Genomic DNA, 21500 nt, shown 5'->3' on the forward strand with positions numbered 1-21500 from the left:
CTTTGTCCCATAATCGTTGAGGAAACCTCTCCTCCCTTGAGCCCTGCCCTCAGGGTCCCAAGTTACTCTCTGGCTGTCATTTTTGGGGCTATGCTACTGTTGCCCTGAGTCCCCCTCCAACAACCTTCCCAGGTCAAGAATCTGAATGATAATTGCCAAGACAGTCTTTTACTGGCCTTACTCCTACCCCTCAGTTCCAGGCCCTGGCTCTGACTCATCACTGCCAGGGGCACTGCCACTATCCTAAGAGTCACTCACTTCCTGTTTCCCAAGTCACACCTTGGCTACCATTACTGGGGCGGTGCTGCTGTTGCCCTGAGAACCCCATCCCAGGTCAGGGCTCTGAACTGTCATTGATGAGATGGGCTCTTGCTGCCTTAATCACTATCCTGTGGGTTCCTGGTCACAGTTCTGACCCATCATTGCTAGGGGCACTGCCACTACTGTAGGCTCCACCCCTCAGGTTTCAAGTTGGGGCTCTGACCTATCATTGCTGGAAAAAGGCTACTGCTGCCTTTAACTCTACTGCTCAGGTCCTGAGTTGGAGCTCTGAAATGTCATTGCCAAGGCAGGGCTGCCACTGCTCTGTGTCCAGATCCCTACATGTGCCTTTAAAAGATCACTACCAGAGTTGTGCTGTTGCTACCTTATGAATATACTGGTGCCAGAAGTGAGACTTTCACCCACATCCTCAAACTGCTCTACGACAACACTTTGTTATTCCAGAACCCTTGCCACTGCTGTATTCCCTCCAACCACCAGGAGTCACAATGGTGACTCCTTAGCTAGAACTTCCTTCCATGGGGGGAAGAAAAAAAAATCTCAGGAAGGAAATCAGCAGATTTCTCAGCAGAAAAATTGCAGACCAGGAGAGAATGGGATGATATATTCATAGTGCTCAAAGAAAAAAAAAGAAAAAAAAAAAACTGCCGTCAACCAAGAATACTCTATCCAGAAAAGCTATCATTTGGAAACAAAGGGGACTAAAGACTTTCCCAGACAAACAAAAGCTGAGGGAATTTATAGCCAATAGACCTGCCTACAAGAAATGCTAAAGAGAATTCTTCAAGATAAAAAAAGTAACATAAAAACAAGTGAAAGTATAAAATTCACTGGTGAAGGCAAATATATAGTCAAATTCAACTCTTATATTGCAATGGTAGTGTGTGAATCACTTTGAAATCTGCCATATGAGTTAAGAGATGAAAGTGGTGAAAGTAGCTATAGGTACAATATTTTGTTAATGGACATACAATGTAAAAACATGAAAATTGGGACATCAAAATAAATTTTGTGTGCGGGGGCAAGTAAATGAGTAAAACTTTACTATGGAATTGAATTTAAGTTGTTATCAGCTTAGGGATCCCTGGGTGGTGCAGTGGTTTAGCGCCGGCCTTCGGCCGAGGGCAATCCTGGAGACCCGGGATCGAATCCCACATTGGGCTCCCGGTGCATGGAGCCTGCTTCTCCCTCTGCCTATGTCTCTGTCTCTCTCTCTCTCTCTATGACTATCATAAATAAATAAAAATTTAAAAAAAAAAGTTGTTATCAGCTTAAAGTAGATGGTTATATCTATAAGATGAAAGCCTCATGGTAACCACAGAGTAAAAACCCATAATAGATACATAAATGATAAAGAGAAATGAATAAAAACAACCATTACAAAATATCATCAACTTGTAAAGAAAAAAAGCAACACAGGAAGAAAGAAACAGAGGAACTACAAAATAATCAGAGTACAATTAACAAAATGCCAATAGCAAGTCTTTATGTATCAATAATTACTGTAAATGTCTTAATTTCTAACTAAAAGATGCAGAGTGGCTGAATTGATTTTTTTAAAAAGATTCATCTGTACACTATCTATAAGACACATTTAGCCATTAAGGGTACTCACATGCTGAAAGTGAAGGGATGAAAAAAGATAATTCAAGCAAATGGAAACCAAGAGAGAGTAGGGGTAGCTATACTTATATCAGATCCTAAACCAAAAATGGTAAAAAGAAACAAAGAAGTCATTATATAATGATAAAGGGGTCAATTCATCAAAAAGATATAATAATTATAGTCATAATCATCTATGTACCCAATACTGGAGCACTTAAATATATCGAGTAATTATTAATAGATATCAAGAAGAAATAGACAGCAATAGTGAGGAAATTGATGACTCCAGTTTTTTTTTTAAGATTTTATTCATTTATTCATGAAAGACAATGAGAGAGAGAGAGAGAGAGGCAGAGACACAAGCAGAGGGAGAAGCAGGCTCCATGCAGGGAGCCCGACGTGGGACTCTATCCCGAGTCTCCAGAATCGTGCCCTGAGCTGAAGGCAGCACTAAACTGCTGAGCCACCCGGACTGCCCGATGACTCCAGTTTCAATATGGATATATCATCCAGACAGAAAAATCATTAAGGAAATAATGGATTTAAATGACACTTTAGACTAAACAGACTGAACAGACATACATAGAACGTTCCATCCAACAACAGCAAAATACACATTCTTTTCAAGCACACACAAAACATTCTCCAGGATGATCACATAATAGGTCACAAAACACGTTAGCAAATTTAAGAGGATTGAAATTGTACCTAGTATCCCTCCAACCACACAGTATGAAGATCAAATCAATAAAGAAAATTGGTTGAATTGACCGAATCAAAAGAAAAGCTAAACAATTCACAAATATGTAGAGATTCTCCTGAACAACCAACAGGTTGAAGAAGAAATCAAAAGGGAAATCAAGAAATATATTCAAATAAAAGAACCCAGAAGGACAACATATCTAAACCTGTGGGATGCCGCAAAAGCAGTTCTAAAAGGGAAGTTTATAGCGAGACAGATCTCAAATAACTTAACTTTGCACCTCAAGGAAGTAGACAAAGAAGAACAAAGCCCAAAGTTAGCAGAAGGAAGGAAATAACAAAGATCAGAGCAGAAATAAATAAAATAGAGACAGAAAAACAAACAAAAATATCAATGAAATTAAGAACTGATTCTTTGAAAAGATAAACCTTTATCTAGATTAACTAAGAAGAAGACTCAAAAAATAAAGTCAAAAAGAAAGAAAAGGTGTTTGGGTGGCTCATTCAGTCAAACATCTGACTCTTGATTTGAGCTCAGGTCATGATCTCAGGGTTATGAGATTGAGTCCTGCATTGGGCTCTGCACTGGGCATGCAGCCTGCTTAAGATTCTCTCTCTCCTTCTCCCTCTGCCCCTCCACCACCCCTTTCTCTCTCTCTCTCTGTCTCCTTCTCTAAAAAAAAAAGAAAAAGGAGACATTACAACTGATACAAAGTACTATGAGAGACTTCTATGGACAATTATATGCCAACAAACTGAATAACCTAGAATAAATGGATAAATTCCTAGAAAAATATGGTCTCCCAAGATTAAATTAGGAAGAAGGAGAAAATCTAAATAAACCAATATCAAGTAAGGAGATCAAATCAGTAATAAAAAAGACCTCCCAACACAGAAAAGCCTAGGAATAGATGCTTGCAGTGATAAATTCTGGGAAACCTTCAAAGAAATATTAACACCAATCCTTCTAACTGTTCTACAAAATTCTAAAGGAAGGAACACTCCCAAATTCATTTTATGAGGCCAGCATTATGCTGACACCAAAGTCAGACTAAGACATTATAAGAAAAAAAAATCATAAACCAATATTCCTGATGAATATAGATGCAAAAATTCTCAATAAAATATTAGCAAGTAAAATTCAACAACATAATAAAAGGATAATTTACCTATGGTCAAGCGGGAGTTATCTGTGGGACGCAAGGATATATCAAACGCATACTGGAAGTCCTAGCCAGAGCAATTGAGCAAGAAAAATGAAACAAATCATATTCATTTCAGAAAGAAGTAAAATTATCTCTTTTCATAGATGGGTGATCTTATACATAGAAAACCCTAAAAAGGGATCCCTGGGTGGCTTAGGGGTTTAGTGTCTGCCTTTGGCCCAGGGCATGATCCTGAAGTCCCAGGATCGAGTCCCACATCGGGCTCCCTGCATGGAGCCTGATTCTCCCTCTGCCTGTGTCTCTGCCTCTGTGTGTGTGTGTGTGTGTCTCTCATGAATAAATGAATAAAATCTTTTAAAAAAAAAAAGAAAAGAAAACCCTAAAAACCTCACTAAAAAAAACTGTTATAACTATTACATGAATTTCATGAAATTGCAGAACACAAAACCAACATACAGAAATCAGTTGCATTTCTATACAGTAACAATAAATTATCTGAAAGAGAAATTAAGAAAGCAATTCCATATACAATAGCATCAAAAGCAATAAAATATTTAGGAATAAATTTAACCAAGAAGGTGAAAGACCCACACACTGACAATTACAAGACGTTAATGAAAGAGATTAAGAAGATATAGATAAATGGAAAGAGATCTCATGTTCCTAAATTGGAAGAATTAATATTGTGAAAATGTCCACATGAACCAAGGTGATCCACAGATTCAATGCAATCTCAAACAAATTCCAATGACATTTTTCACAGAAATAGGAAAAAACTATCCTAAAATTTGTTTGGAACTGCAAAAGACCCTGAATAGCCAAAGCAAACCTGAAAAGAAGAACTAAGTTGGAGGCATCACAATACTTGATTTCAAGCCATATTACAAAACCGCAATAATCAAAGGTACTGGCATAATAAGGGGCTCACAGATTAGAAGAACAGAATAGAGAGCCTATATACAAACCCATATATGTACACCCACCCTTATATATATAGTAAACTAATTTTTGACAAGGTGCCAGGAACATGCAATGGGGAAAGGACAATCTCTTTAATTAATGGTTCTAGGAATACTGGGTATCCACATGCAAAAGAATGAAACTCTAGTGTGGACCCCCACCTTACACCATTCACAAAAATTAACTCAAAATGGATCAAAGATTTAAATGTAAGATCTGAGATCATAAAATTCCTAGAAGAAAAAAAAAATTCCTAGAAGAAAACATAGGGAAAAAGATCCTTGACATCAGTCTAGGCAATAATTTCTTGGATAAGTCATCAAAAGCACAGGCAATGAAAACAAGTGGGACTATATTAAACTAGACAGCTCTGCTCAGCAAAGGAAACAACAAATTGAAAAAATATTGTGAAATAAAATAATTCGAAAACAAAAGTGGGAGAAAATTATTTATTTCAATAATTTGAAATAAAAGTGGGAGAAAATATTCACAAATCATATGTCTGATAAGGGACTATTATCCGCAATTGATCAAGAACTCACACAACTCAATACCAAAAAAAAAAAAAAAAAAAGGAAAGAAAGAAAATAATCCAATTAAAAAGACCAAAAACCTGAATAGACATTTTTTTTCAAAAAAGACATACAAATGGCCAACAGGTGTATGAAAAGGTGTTCAACATCAGTAATCACCAGGGAAATGCAAATCAAAACCATAATGCGGCATTACCTTCCACCTGTTAGGATAGCTTTTACCAAAAAGAGATAAAAAAAAATATTAGTGGGGTTGTAAAGGAAAGGCAACCCTTATACACTACTGGTGGAAATGTAAATTGGTTATAACCATTATGGAAAACCTAATGGCAGTTCCTCAAAAAATTAAAAATTGAACTACCTGTGATCCAGCAATCCTATTCCCAGTTATGTGTGCAAAGAAGTTGAAGTCAGTATCTCAAAGGCATAGGTGTATCTTCAAGCTGTGTTAACTGCAACATCATTCACAAAAGCCAAGATATGGAAGCAACCAAAGTGTTCATCAACGGAAAAATGAATAAAGAAGATGTTATTACGGACTATATTTATCCGTGAGAAAGAAGGAAATCCTGCCATTTGCAACAACATTATGCTAAGTGAGGTAAATCAGAGAAAGACAAATACTGCATAATAGCACTTACATTATGGAATCTAAAAAAAAAAAAATGAGCTTGTTGAATGATTATTACCGGGGACTAGAGGGCTAGGAAATTGGAGAGATGTTGTTTAAGAGTATAACCTCGGTTATGGATGTCTAATGTACAACGTAGTGATGACAGTCAACAGTACAATAAATCACAAACTTGCAAAGACACTACCTCTGAGCCGTCCTCAACACACCTAATGCTGGTGTAGTAATCATATTGCGATATACAAATGTACTAGACCAACACATACACCTTAAACTCCTATAATGTCATAATGTAAATCACATCTCCATCAAAAAAAATAATATTAATAACTTTTTTAAAAAAAGAAGGGACTTGGATTCAAAAGTAGTTCTCAAAGTGTAATCCCTGAACTGGGAATAGCCTGAGTTATCAGAAACGCAACTTTTCAAAACACAATCCCAGACCTACTAAATCAGAAACTTAAAGGTAGGAGGCCCACAAGACTGTGATTCTGCTAGACACTAAAATGTAGAAACCAGCGGGCTAGGTGATTTCTAAGGTCATTTTATCTTGGCAGTCCTAGAATTCTGTGATGCTAGTTTCCCAGGGTGTTCATTCGTGTTCATCTCTTAATCTCTGTAATCCATCCCTATAGAACCTCTTCAGACTGCTACGGGTCCTGGAGCCTCTAGGGCCTGTCTTCTCGATAGTGTCAGACCCGCATCGTCGCTCACCCAGACACACAATCATCCTCCTCTTTCATGACTTGTCACCTGGAATAGTCCCTTCCAAGAAGCAGTATTTAACTTCACTTAAAAAAAAAGGTATATTTTTCATCCACTGCCTTAGAAGAGTGTTCCCCAAAGTTGTTTTCCTCCACACACTCATTTTCGTAAGATACATTAATTATAAAGAGCTCGGGACAATTCTGGCAAATGGTAAACTCCCTGTAAATGTTTCTTGAATAAATTATATGTATTACAGCCTGCTCTACACTGAGATATATGTGGAAGACAAGTGAGTGCTCAAGAGTAATAAAAGTCCACATTTACAGAAAAGGGAAGTGGTAAAATTATCTGAGAAAAACAGATTGTTAAAAAAAAAGAAAGAAAAAAGAAAAACAGATTGTTGAAAAGGAAGTACCAATCAGCAGTATGGGATATATGGCTTTTGTAAGCAGAGAAGGAGCCAGGGCTATCCGATAGGTTAAACAGTAGGAGATTTTAGGCATTTTCAGTGGTGGATTGCAAAGCATTGGGGTTAAATTTACATCCTCTCCATCTCTTCCTCCCTGAACTAATCCCTACAATGATTGACGTGCCTGTGTGTGTGTGTGTGTGTGTGTGTGTGTGTGTGTGTGACTATTCATGCACGTATCTCCCGAACAAAAGCCTTTCCCAAATGTCTGTTTCTGCATTCTGGACCCCCAGACATCTTATTTCCCCATGTCACAGAACTGTATCAGCTCCAGATAAAAGAAGAGCAACTCAGGGATCCTGATGCTTTGCTAGTGACATTCTTTGCTTTGTGACATTCTCCTTTCTGAAAGCTCCATTTAGGTCTTCTATTCTAATAGGACATATGAGGCCAAAGAATCTGTTTTCCAGTTCCGCACACCCATTCTCTTCTTCCGTGTTCAAATTGTCCTATTACGTTCTCTCCTATGATTTAAATCTGCTCTTGGGATCCTGAGATTTAAATAATTCTCCTCATAATGGAGGTTCGGCCAGAGTGACTGACTGTGGTCCTGATTTAGCCATTGGAACTACACCAGCTTTTCCTTCTAGGTCACCTCCAAAGGTGAGATCAGATAGGGGTACTCTCAGCAACCCAACAAGCCTCTGTGGAAGCTTCCTGCTTGCCCACAGAGAATGTGGACCATGTGGCATTCAGCTGCTTCCACGCTCTTATGATCACATGAGCCTTTTGACTTTGGGGATAATCAACTCCATGATACTACTCACTCTCTCTCTCTAAATTAATATAATATAATATAATATAATATAATATAATATAATATAATATAATATAATTATTATAAATAAATATATGCTTATAGATATATAAAATAATATATTTACTATTATATTATCAATTTATAAGTTTTATATAATTTACATATATAAATTATCTACTTGAGAGAGAAAGAGCACAAGAGAGGGCACAAGAAGGGGAGAGGCAGAGGAAGAGAAAGAAGCAGAGAAAGAAGCAGACACCCCACTGATCAGGAGCCCCCATGTAGGGCTCAACAGATCCCAGGACCACAACCTGAGCCAAAGACAGACGCTTAATCAATGGAGCCACCCAGGTGCTCCTCCATGACATCATCCTTTTAGGTAAAGTGGAGCCAACAAGCCTACACTTGGTGTTTTCAGGAACTGCAAGCTACAAGAAGAGCAAACAGCAATTGCAGTGTTTGCAGCTTTACTTTTTCGTGTTCAGTAGTTTTGAATTCGGCTGAAACAACAAGTGACTTTGCAAAATCCGATTCACCCAACCACACTTGGTACAAGCATGGGTCCTGCAGCCAAAACTGAGTAAGTCTGTGAAGTATTAGAACAAAACCAATCTTCCCCACAAGTCAGAGTAAAACTAATAGCACATATTTTTTTGTTAAAGTCTTCCAAATCTTTTCACACGCATGGTCTCGTTTTATTTATCCTTACAACGAAGGTGCTTCGGGCCCCTAAGAAATGTAGGTCCAGCTTAGCTAACTTAAAATATCGTACCACAGTCTTCACGAAGAGCCAGTCACGTGCCATCAGGCAACTTTCAGTGAGGCATCGTAAGGCCACACCGTAAGCAGCATATGCTTTTAGGACCCTGCAACTGCAAAGTCATTGTCTACAGAGATGGACTGTGATGCTTTTGCCTGGCGCTCTTCGGTGTGATGCTTTGTAATCAAAGGTGTTGCCTCAACACTACTATCTGCCATATCTTGCTTTAGCAAGAGGGATCCACTCCCAGTCAACCCAGTCATCTGGGCTGTGACACAGTCTGGCTGATAAATGGAGGCAGCCAAGCAAAACAGCTACCGCCAGGCCTCACCGGAGCTTGCCAGCTCCAGCTACCCCCAGGTATTTGAGTCGGTCAGTGGGGTGTCTGCCCCATTTTCCCTGGTGAGAAGCTCGTGTTTCTATAAATAAATAAATAAATACCCAGAAAAATTCACGACTCTGTCGCAGATGGCAGAAAAATGTGTTCTGTGTGTCTGACTATTCCCTTAAGAGCACATTTTCTTTTCACCCTAGGAACGCTATCAGACAAAACGTGGTTCAATACTGGCATCCTGTGGCCAGAGAAATTCATCAAATCCCTGCAAATCTCAGATCCTTGGGTTCTGAACATTCCTGGCTCTCTGGACCAAGCAGCTTTTCACTATTTTCTGAAGGCTGGTCAGTCACCTCGCATCCTTTGTGAAGGCACCTTAGGTAAGATGTATTTTGATCAACTATCATTTCAGGAGGCTGACTGGTTCGTGTATATTAGGGTGAAAATAAATGATAATAGAAAGTCTAGAGAATGTTACCCAACAACAACAACAACATTTGATATGAAATCACAGAAGCTCTGCACGTTCACACCGAGCTTTTTTCCTAACAAGGAGGCAGTTGGGAGAGGAGGCGAGGTGGTGGGCAAGACTCAGCTGCCTGTGGGTCCATGTATGAGTGTTTTGTTTTGGCCAAAGGCTAGGAAAACACTTGCTATTGCAGCAATAAATATTATGAATTTTCTTTATTTTACTACAAGAATGCTGCCTAAGAGGAAAATCAAACAAAATTATGGAGGATTGTTGTTTTTTGCTCCTCACTTTCAAGGCGGCTATAAAGATAAAAGGTTACAAGGCTCGCAGTTTAAAGACAGAATTGCCATGCTCCCTGGTAAGACTTAATGGCATTTCTGAGATCCGAATAACCATTATGGGACTGCTGCATCGCGGCTGCTTTCGCAAATGGCTACACTAAATTTGGAGTCCTTGGAGATGTTTGAGACATCATTAGAGACAGGAAAACAACAAAAAACTTCAAGATCACATAAGCATGGAAAACTGTCAAAGAAGGATCTAGTGTGAAAACTGGAAGTCGGTAGGCACTGACAAAGAAATGGTGCAAAATATGTATGTGGAAGCGATGGGAAGGGATGTTCAGAGTTGGCTGCCTCCCAATGGGCGGAGCGCAAGGCCTACTATGCGGGAGAAAGCATGGCATCGGCTCTCTCATCAAGCTCCGCCTCATCATGGCCCAACTCCAGGGCTACCAGCCCTCTCTCCCTTGGTTCACCTGCTTTCCCATGGCTCTCGGGGAATTGAACTCTCTCTCACCGGGGTCTGAGACACACAAACCTCACAATGATGATCCCTAGTCTGTTCCAGGCATTGGTAATGAGGACAGCAACCCTATGGGCAGTTATTGGTTAACAAGATCCTTTTCCCTTTTCAGAAACGCCTCTGTGTGTATTGCCTACAACAGAGAAAATCTAACTACAAATACTCCACAGAAAACGAGTGTGACCTAATAGGAAATGGAAGTGAAATACCCTGCGGGACAATCAGTGGGCCCTTGTTAGCCTTAAGGAACCCAACTTTTAGAATAACACCTCCTCAGGGAGTCAGTGCTGCTGGCTAGAAAACAAAATTTAGATATAAATAGTAGCATAAGGTCTAAAGATACCAAACACCAATTAAAAGCTAATAAAGAACAGTAGCAAGACTCTATTTTATTTTTATTTAGTTATATATTTAGTTATATATTTAGTTATATATTTATTTATTATTATTATTTATTTATTTTTTTAGCAAAAGTCCATTTTAAATGGCTGACTTCTAAATGAGTTTGTGGAGCACACTGGTGAGTCAATATGTATACATGTTTTGAGGGGCTTTTGCTTTTTTTTTAGGTTTAGTAACACTGACATTATTTATTAACAATTCTATCAGAAATATCAGAAATCTCCCTCAACTTCTTGCTGGGCTTTTAAGAATGGATTATGGTCAGAGAAGTCAATGAAAATGCATGCTAAGAACAATCATTTTCTAAACTCACTACACTCATCCTAACTCACAGGCAAAAACACTGCCTCTGGCTACATTTTTTTTTTTTTTTACTTCTCCCTTGTGCCCCAGAAAGAGCATAGACTCTGAAGCCCAGCAGCTGTGGGTGTAAATCCTAGCTCAATGGTTTAAAATCTGTACACGCAGAAATAAATTCCCTATGTCTCTGAGTCCCAGTTTCCCATTGAGGAGAGAAGAACAAATGTGCTCTCTCTCTCTCTCTCTGTCTCTCTCTCTCTCTCTCTCTCTCAGAGCCTGTGGATGATGACATGAGATGACATGAGATGATGTGAGAGGAGGGTCTTACTCAGCAGAGACCCTTCCAGAGGGGTAGGCTTTCCACAGAGGCTGCTCCCAAGCACCCTTTCTACCTCCTCATATCCCATATTTCCTCTTCTCCCAACTTACCAGGTCACCAAGCCCTTCTGCTTTCTCCCCCTTTAACATGGTTCACTTTCTCTTGGATTCTGCGGGCCTTGTCCTCGGTCAGACCTTTCTTAATCCTTGTGCGGGGTTACCGTGGTAACTACCAGTCTTGACTCTCTTCAGCCCTGACCCTGTCTAATCCACCCTCCCTGTACCCAGGATGATTTTTATAAAATACAACACCGCTTGAGTTTGAATTCTGGCTGCGTGACTTGGAACAAGGCACAGAAACTCTCCCACATTATGACTCAAAATCTATAAAACAGGGATAATAAACTTTTGCCAACTCAGAACACTGTTAAAAGGATTAAATAAGGTCAAATATGTGCTAACGCACAGAAATCACACAATCCATGGGAGGTGTTGTTATTCCTCTCTTCGGTGTTCTTGCTGTTCTTAGGACCCTTTGCGGTTCACTATGCCCATTAACCAGGGTTGTGTCGTAATCACGACATGTAGGACCTCTGTGGGTCTCTGCCTCACTCCCTACCCAATCTCACATCACTCGGCAGGTAGCATGTTATGATATAGAATCAATAAACTGAGTTCGACCCAGAGTAAAAAATAATTAGGTTAGTAAGGGAGTCAGGAAGGCAATGAGGTCATTTCCAGAACTGCTGATAAAATTCTATCTAAAGAAGCTGTTCTCTTAAGAAGTAATTAGAGCAGCTCAAACTAAAATATCCTGCAAGGATGGAACGGCTGTAACCCAAACATCCTTCCTGCTTTTTCTGCTAGTCCTAATTAAAATGCAAAAATGTATTTCAATGAGCAGTTGCCTTGCTCACGTTGTTGAACATTAAGGGGTGTGTGGGGGTGTGGGGGTGTGGTTGTGTGTACCCACAGACTGGGTTTTCTATAACACGGTCTCTCAAGAGGTCCCGAAACTGTGTAAAAGTCTTACCTGACAGTCTTCTAAACCACTTGGGTTTCTTGTCCCAGATAATAAAGAGATAGTATGCAGGGACCCCCGTCAGAGTAATGATGAAGCCAATCCCTGTACTAAATGGGTCCGAATACAGGGAAAGGGCAACCATGAAGAGACACGTGAAGGAAAACAAGGCTGGGATGAACAGCGGCACCTGGAACAAAGCACAGGGGGGAAGACAAATCATTTCAAACAGTTCCAGAGACAGAAGGTGGGTTCAAGAGGAGCTCATCAGTCATTGGATCGGGTGATCCCCACCAGCCGCGTGAGGCGGTGACAGGCACCAGCCTACCTTACCTTACTAGCAACATCTCTCTAACAGGGCACACAGAATGGAGCAACCGTACTCTCTTAATTTTTTTTTTAATTTGGAATAGAATAAAACCTAAGGATAAATAAGCATGTCTCATTGGAGATGCTTTGTTTGAATTGTTTGACTAGGTAAGTACCACTACGACTTACGTTTTTTATTTTAAAAGGTTGGCTCTGGGATAATTATGATCAGAATGTGCTTTAATGTGGAGTCAAGAGCACGGGCTGCTTGCTACATGCTACAGCCTTTCAGTGCATATTGATTTTCTGTTGGAGACTCACAATAAGAACTGACAGGAATAAAACAGACCAACTCCTATTCAACCGCTAATAAAGATGTTGCTGGCATTAGGCTACAGACGTAATTAGAAACAAATTCTGACAACATGACTGACGACATTATCTGTGTTATTTCTTAAAAGCAAATAAATAGTGAGGTCAGATCAATCCATGAACGTTTGCAGCTAGAGACGAGAAACACTCGTCAGCCCTCCCAAAAGGAAAGCTTCGCGATGGTGAAGGGTATTCCATTAAGCGGTACGTTCGTACGTTTTCACACGCCCTGTGTGTTCACCCTCTTATTCCTTCCAGACCATATAATGTAGAAAAAGAACAACGTAATAAGTCATAACATTTAAGAATACTTTAAAAATGCCTGTTTTGTAAAGCAGGGTCTTTTTTAGAGTTTCAATTAGTGGCAATTCTGTAGGTATCCGCCGCCCCGGCTCAGCAGGCCTATCCACAATTACTCAGCGGACAGACACGGAGTATCCCATATCCCACACTTTGAACACGTGGGGTCATTAGACACATCCAAGAAAAAGCAACATTTTTCAGAAAAGTGACATACAAAGTTGGGTATACATCACACAAATGACCTGATGAGTTATTTTTCCAAGCTAACATAAATCCAACATCAAGGCACTAACTGCGAGAGTTAAACATTTGATCCCAGAGGATGCGGCCCCCACCCAAGCTCCCCATCATCAAGTTATGACAACGGGAAGACTAGGTATTAGAAGAAAGATTTATGGAAACCCATCAAGATTACTGAGGTTACCTTGAAAGGACGATGCATATCTGGGCGTTTGTATCGAAGATAAATCAGCCCAGCAACTGCCAGCCCAATAAAAAGCCACCTGGCAAAGCTGAGGAAATTCAAAAGACTGTAGAGGTCCCCAGAGAAGAGCATTATCATCGTCAAAGGGTGCTAAGGGGGAAGGGGGAGACAAACCATGCTCGGTGAGTCAAAAGAGAACACAGCTGGCAACAAGCAATAACATCACTACACGTTACGATCACCCTTTTCATAGGATTAGTTATACGGATAAACTACGACAGTGATTAAAAAACCTATATTCGACTGACTTCCTATCTATATTCTGCTCTTATACCCCATTACGCGCCAGTAACAGCCTGGGAAGAGCATCATCATTACCACTTAATCAGATGGAATTTTATACAGATGTTCAGTTTTCCGTTGTGCGGTTGTGTGTGTGTGTGTGTGTGTGTGTGTTTTCATCCGAGAGAAGAGAACGTGTTTCCAAAGTGTAAAACACAGGATATTCCCTGACTTACATTTAAAGACCCAGAGGCTGAGACGAGAAGCGAATAACTAAGACTGAAAGTCAAGTGTACCCAATTAGAAAATTCAGAGAGCTCTGTAAACGGCTCCTGACAAGCCCTTGGCTACACACACTCAGGAAACAGGGCCACCTCTCAGTGACTCTGGCGTCTCCTGAGTGCAAATTATTGACCTCCCCTTCCTCAACACTTGCTCTCCCCGTGCACTTGCCATGTGTGACCCTCAAGACCACAGAAAACAGGGAAGCCCAGAGATCAGCCTAGCAAGTCTCTGCAGCTCCACATGCCAAGGACAGCTCCACTGGTAGCAGAGGCTTAACATGAAAACCCTCTGCACGGAGTAGTACATTCTGTTCCCACAAGTGACGTTGACTTCCAGAGTCCGCACACAGAGCGGACGCACACTTTCCGGGGAGCTTTCAAGGAAACGTGATGACACAAATGCATGAAACACAATGTCCAAAATAGTCTATGGCGCTCCTGACAGCCGAGTCCACTTGACAAAAATATTACCAAATAGCAGGTAAAACTGAACAGAACGTTGCCAATGGGTATTTAAGGACTTCGACACCTGACACAGCCATGTGCGTCCCACACCTCTTGGACACCTTGCGTTAAGAATTCTACAACTCAGATTTCAGCTGTGGTGCTTTTTCCTTCTTCCCTTTAGAGTTGCTCTCAAATATCTCACTTTTAATCACAGAATCACCGCAGTGCCTAGGGCTTCAGCGATTTTTTTTTCTATGATTTTGTATGCAACTCGTTATAAGGTGCCTATGATACTACGATGTACCTCTAGGTGTTTTTGGACTGGGGCTTTCAGCTTCACTTTCAGTATGCAGAACTGGGACTTGTTGCTCTACATCCTTTTCTGTGAGGCTCTGTGTCGAGGACAGGAGCCAAGGTAATCATTTCCCTTAGACCTCGCGAGTTTCTACAAAGGGGAAAAAGAAGTGATGGGTCCCAAAGCATCAAATATGCATCAGAAATACTGAACAAAGGGAAGCGATGGAAAATATCTTGCCTCCCAAACTCCACCAAGGTATACACAGAGTCAATTTAGCAATGAACGGGAAAGTAAAGCGCGATCTAAATTCTGCTTTGAAATCCTCTTCGCTAACCTGTTATTCAAGCTTATATCTAGGTATACTTTTTAATATGCATTACCAAAACAATAACAGCTGGCAGAGGAGTGTGCTTGCGGACATGAATCATGGAGAGGATTTCTGGAAGCTGACCCTCTCGAGACGCAACATAGAATAACCTGATGGGAGAAAAATGTGGGTGGAATTGACTGTAAAATTGATCATTTCAAAGGGAAAAATCCAGAAATCTAAGAGAAAACTTGCATCTACTATTATAGCAACTGGTTTGACATTTCTCAGGTGATTATTCAGATTCCACTGTCCCGGTAAGGCAGAGAAGCATCAAAAGAAACCTGACTTCGAATTTTATAAAATCTGCCAACATTTATCTTATTCTTTGAGGAGAAACAATAGCAACATCCGACTCAGCATAGCTCTCCCTACATATAATAGTATAAATAGGTTCCGAGTGTCGTACGTGTGCTGTCAATCCAATCCAGTCCAATGTGCACACACATGCAAATGTGTGTACACACAGACATGCACGTGTACACACACAGAACAGTTACATTTTTCTGATTGGATCTTAATCTTATGGTAAAATAGAAGGGACTTTTGCAGCAAACAAAACCAAAGGGATACAGATGGCGGGGGCGGGGGGGTGATTTCTGGTGGCTCTTACTTTACTTTTTTCTTGTCACCTTTGGAGAAACAAAAGATTTTATCACCAGAAATAAAATGCTGTTGTTGAACTCTGCAGACATTCTATTTAAAAAATAAATAAAAGAAAGAAAGAAAGAAAGAAAGAAAGAAAGAAAGAAAGAAAGAAGAAAGGAAAGGAAAGGAGAAAAGAAAAGGAAAGAAAAGGAAAGAAAAGAAAAGAAAGAAAAGAAAAAAGAAAAGAAAAGAAAAGAAAAGAAAAGAAAAGAAAAGAAAAGAAAAGAAAAGAAAAAAAAGAAAAGAAAAGAAAAATTGCTCCATGCCCAGCTGCAGCGTAGACTATGAGTAGACAAGCAGTGCCCTCTAATGGGCAGAATGAGCCATGCTACCGATGCTCAGACGAAGACTTCAATCTTACATGTCTCTTTAAAAACAACAGCTTTGCAGGCACTATTTCTTTTCCTTTTAAAACTACCCTCATCACAGCCAATCTCAAAAACAGAAGTGCATTTCTGGAAATGCTTGAACTCACTCACCTGGAGACAGCAAACACACCACCATTCATGGAGCCAAAGCAGGAGAGGGCAACAAAGATCGGGACTGCTAATGAGAAATTTCCCAGTAGCCGCTCAGAAAAGGTCTAGTGAAAGACAGAATGAAGCAAATTAATGCTCTGCCAGAAAGTGGAATAAAATGAAACAATTTAGGCCAAACTCGCTCTATGACTTTCTCTTGGCCTGCTGATACGTGTGCGTTTTATAATCTTTCTTTTTTGGTTAGGGTCAGACTGACTTCTTGGACAATAATCAAAAGCAGGCACCATGGCATTGCTTGTTGCAAAACTATGGGCAAGAGTCTAAACAAGCACCTTCTCTCTACCTTCATAATGCGATGATCCATTTATTGAATCTTTATCAACTATGATATCTATCATCTCTGATTCTGGTAAGTAGGAAAAGCTCAGTTCAGAAGTTCTCCTATTAGAGACAGAAATCCTTCTGTAAAATGCCTTCCCTTTAGCCTAGAAAGCCACATTTTTACAGCGAAGTACAAATGTACCCTGAGAAGTGTCACAGATACTTGTTTCATCTACCAATCCCCCTGTTACAACACGGAGGTCCAGAGAGACATAATCGATGACTTAATCATTTATACCGCATATACAAGCGGTTCTGAAAATCTCTTGTCCAGAATAATCACATCAGCTGAATGTCTGTGTATTGAGCCACTCTCTCCCTCTCAGGGATCCGCCAATTCCTTTCATGGTTTCCCATAAAAAAAAAGGCTGGAATACATATACAGGTCTGCGAAAATCGAGCCACAGAAAATACAAAAGATAAACGAGACTTCCAAAATGTCCTTTTCCACCATGGCATATACAATACTGCAAATCTCCATAAAGGATGTATTTAAAAAAAAAAACACACACACAACTATGTGGGATTCTTTAGTTGTCCTTGATGCAGCCGGTGCTGTGTAATTAATGGACCGCATCACCCTCTAAAAGTAAGTGCTGCCCTTTGTCTAGTAAGATGCGACGACTGACCCGACATCAGTGAGCTCTGGACACTGGCTTGTCTGGTGGGACTTATGGCAGCGGGAAAGTCTCTTTTTAATACAGTTAACACGTACATAGATTCCCATGAAATGAGATAATTTGTCCCCTGTGGATGTTGCCCATATGAGGTAATAGTGACTCTTTTAAAAGGAACTGACATCTGGTGATGGGAAGTTACTTTTTCACTCTTCATTGTTATGAGGTCATGAACAAATGCTTTCTTACCAGTTAAGTTTTTATACAAAACTAAAAGTATGTGTCACAGCTTGACAGTCTCATAACATGACCTTTGAGGGCAAAGATGGTCCTGGGGTCAAGTAAATTTTTGGAAAATGCTGTAAAATTATGAGTCTCCACTTCTTAGGGAGTTAAAAATGCACATTAGCATCTTTAATATTCTGAGAAGTGCTAGAGCAATGACATCTGTTTAACTTTGAATAACTCAGTATTTCCAAAAATTAATAATATCCCATTATTGGTATTCAAAAGGATATAGTAGAAAAAACAAACATATGGTCCCTTGGAAATTCTTAAGTGGCACTGCGGGGAAGCAATAAAAGATTTTAAGCTTGAAAAGTTTACAAACTGGGGATCCTGGGTGGCTCAGCGGTTTAGCCCCTGCCTTCAGCCCAGGGTGTGATCCTGGAGTCCGGGATCGAGTCCTGCATCTGGTTCCCTGCAGGGAGCCTGCTTCTCCCTCTGCCTCTCTCTCTCTCTCTGTCTCTGTGTCTCTAATGAATAAATAAATCTTTTTAAAAAAAAAAAAAGTTTACAAACAGGAAGGAGTACAGAATAAATTGCAATTTGCAGACCAAAAAATACATTCGTTTAAATTCAGTAACTGCCCACCTATCCTGCAAGTCATGTGGGAAGAATGTTTCCTCTATTCCACACGCACACATGGAAATGTGTTTTCAAGCATGAATATGGGGAAACGTTTTGTATGAAATGAACAGTGCCAAGAAATCATATAGGACTCTGGCTAGATCAGTTAAATGGAATATGCTAAGGTGTCTTCTAAATTTTTTAAATGCTCATTATCATTCAGGTCAAGAAGAGATTACTGAATTTCAAAACACTTTCTGCTGGAGGGAACTACTATAAAATTGCATCAACTCATTAACCTAAATTCAAATTGGCATTTTCCCAACTTGGACTTACCACCGCCACTGCATTTGAAAGCAACAGTTCCTCGGCACTAATGGTCGTAAAGTAGGCCACATTTGTGAGCACGTAGCCAACGGTGACGATGGCCATGGATATACATATTGCAAGGGGGATGGTTCTGAAATGCACAAAGGAATTGCTTATTAGTTATCTTTTGTTAGTCATTCTCTGAAAGCAAAGACGGTGCCATAACGGGCTAATTCAAACAAAGAATAAAATAGTATGTATGATAATTATAGCCTCTGTTGAGTGCGCATATTTTATCAGGGTGAAGTGCTACAGTCCTTTGTAATTTAATAAGGTCCATGGGAACAGGTACTTCATTTGTCTTGTCTACTGCGCTACCCTCAGAACATATGGGGCCATCCCACTCTTGTACTCCACAAATGCTACGGCCGTGTTTCTCACACTCGATCATGCATCACCTGGAAGGCTTGTTGAAACAGTTTGCTGATCCCACCTCAGAGTTTCTGATTCAGTAGGATTTGCCTTTCTAACAAGTTCCTGGGCAATTGTGCTGCTGCTGGCTGGGGGGCCGCGCTTGGAGAACCACGGGTCTATATACCTTTCCAATACTAATTGACTGCCTTGACACCTTTCTAATGCTAGACCCCAAGTAGATCTTTCCCATTCAGCTTTCCGCCTTCGATAGCTTCCTTTATCAGCAAGTAAGTCGTACGCTTTGGGATGCATGAGAGCAAGAGAGATCTACCATTCTAAATGATAGTGATGATAATTTTATATATAACGCAAAAAGCACAGAAGCGCTCACAGTAATGACTTTGCACTGCCCTGCTGTGAGTTCAAAGGAAGCTCAAGATCATGAGTATCTATTAAAGCAACAGTGCAGATAATCCCATGAAATTAGAGGTGACATGCTGTGAAGTACATATGACCGGACAGTGCTGACACTCTGTGGCATCAAGAAGTACCCAGCACAAATGCAATGTTATGTCTTCATTTAATGCACTGGCAAAGCCAGGAGTTACTGACCCTAATAATTTGATTCCATGTTACCGATACACATTACTTGCTTAACATAATCACCTCTTCAGACTCTTTCCAGTTCAAGCAACTTAAACCTTCAGCTCCCTGCACAAAGGCTGATGGGTTTTTTAGCCATACAGCTTATCAGCCCTCATGGGGCCTTAGACCCTGCTGGGTGCCACTAATGAAGACCTCAATATAATTTCTTCCAAGATGAAAATACAGCTCAGAGCTGGGAGGGGGGAAAAAAGGCACAGCCTGCCTCACTCCCCAAGCTGGGTATGTTTAGCACACAAAGTCCCAGCTCATTATGCTGAACAGCACTATCCCCTGTTGAGAACAGGCAAAGCTAGCCAGTCAGCAACTGCCATTCATTATGCTGCTTGGAGCCTGACACTTCCCCTGATCCCCAAAGCCTGAAGCCTTGATGGGGAAACACATTGACCTCTAAATCCTGGCATCCTGATATAAAAGTAGCAGATGTTCCCCTTCCCCAGTGTGAAGAGGGTCCTGTGGAATTTTCTGTTAGCACCGTAACATGCATTGCTAGTTGTGATTGATAAATGCTAAATTTCAGCAGAGGAAATCACTAGGCCAATTAAATACAAAGGACTGAGTGGCATAAGGCATACTAAAGACGAATTCTGTTTCTTCGAAAGAAAGACTATACGTAAATGCAAAGGGCTAAGGAGGCGAACTTGCAGGTATATGTGCAGCTTTTCAAACATTCACTGTGTGATTTTAAAATTGAATCTTTTCTGTTTTTTTGTTTTGTTTTGTTTTTGTTTTTTTTTTTTTTTTAACATCGCAAATGGTGTGTTAAGCTCCTTCTCTGGAGGAGAGAAGCAGGGAGGGAGGTGGGGAGAGAGAGGCTCTCTATTCCTCGCAAGAATGGGATTAAGAAGTATAAAGTTTTCTGTTAATAAAAACTGAGGTGACATTGTTAAGTGCAGTGAAGTAACTAGCCTGTCCAGGACAAGTCCCATCAGATGACGCTGCAAATTAGCAGGGGAAGTCAGTCTGAAATCTGGGCTGTGACCCTCCCAGCATAGAATCTAGCCTCAGCTGGGCCTTTCCAAGGCAACCTCCCCACTTCCTGCTTCAAAATAATGGTATGTCTGAGGGATGTTTTCTGAATTGGTTTTAGCAGAAGGAAATCCTAAAAAAAAAATCCAACTTTTTTTTCTCCACTTCTCAATGACAAAAACTATAGCACTAGCTACTGCCATTAACTTGGTGGCTGTTATGTGCCTGATATTTTATAAGGTACTTTACATATTTGCCTCATTTTACCTTCAGAAAATCCTGTGAGTTAGGAGCATCATCACCATTTTGTATATGAGGAAATTAAGTCTAAGAGAGTCTAAATAATTGTTTAAAGATACAGAACTGGTAAGTAGAAACCCAGAAGTCAGCTGATCAATCCTAGCTCAAGTCACAGCTTTTTAACCACTAAGATGTACTCTCTTTCTCATGCATGTGGGTCCTCAATCTCTTAACTCTTAATTTTCAGAGAAATCATAATTGTTGAAATCATAATTGTTTGCAATCATATTGCAAAGCTCTTATCAAGACCAAAAAATGCAGTTTTACTTACCATAAAGGAGGGAAAAAAGTTATTCCATGACTTTTACAATTTTTCTGTGCAACATGAGCTTTAAGGTCAAGTGGATGAACTTTTTTTTTAATAAATTTATTTTTTAATGGTGTTCAGTTTGTCAAAATGCAGAATAACACCCAGTGCTCATCCCATCTAGTGCCCACCTCAGTGTCCGCCACCCAGTCACCCCCACCGCCCACCCATTTCCCCTTCCACCACCCCTAGTTCGTTTCCCAGAGTTAGGAGTCTTTCATGTTCTGTCTCCCTTTCTGATATTTCCTACC

At 40.2% G+C, this 21500-nt stretch overlaps 1 protein-coding gene across 1 annotated transcript in view; it reads right to left on the reverse strand.

Annotated features, from left to right (window-relative positions):
- Positions 1-21500, reverse strand: part of SLC7A11 (solute carrier family 7 member 11) — a 76738-nt gene that overhangs the window by 1744 nt on the left and 53494 nt on the right. Inside the window, exons 7-11 of the mRNA XM_041759376.1 lie at positions 18624-18747; positions 16441-16544; positions 15327-15423; positions 13636-13785; positions 12240-12417 (exon numbers count right to left, since the gene is read on the reverse strand). Coding sequence (XP_041615310.1) covers positions 12240-12417; positions 13636-13785; positions 15327-15423; positions 16441-16544; positions 18624-18747 — 653 coding nt within the window. The remainder of the gene's footprint in view (positions 1-12239; positions 12418-13635; positions 13786-15326; positions 15424-16440; positions 16545-18623; positions 18748-21500) is intronic.

Source organism: Vulpes lagopus, chromosome 6 (genome assembly GCF_018345385.1).
Source record: "Vulpes lagopus strain Blue_001 chromosome 6, ASM1834538v1, whole genome shotgun sequence".
NCBI classification, from domain to species: domain Eukaryota; kingdom Metazoa; phylum Chordata; class Mammalia; order Carnivora; family Canidae; genus Vulpes; species Vulpes lagopus.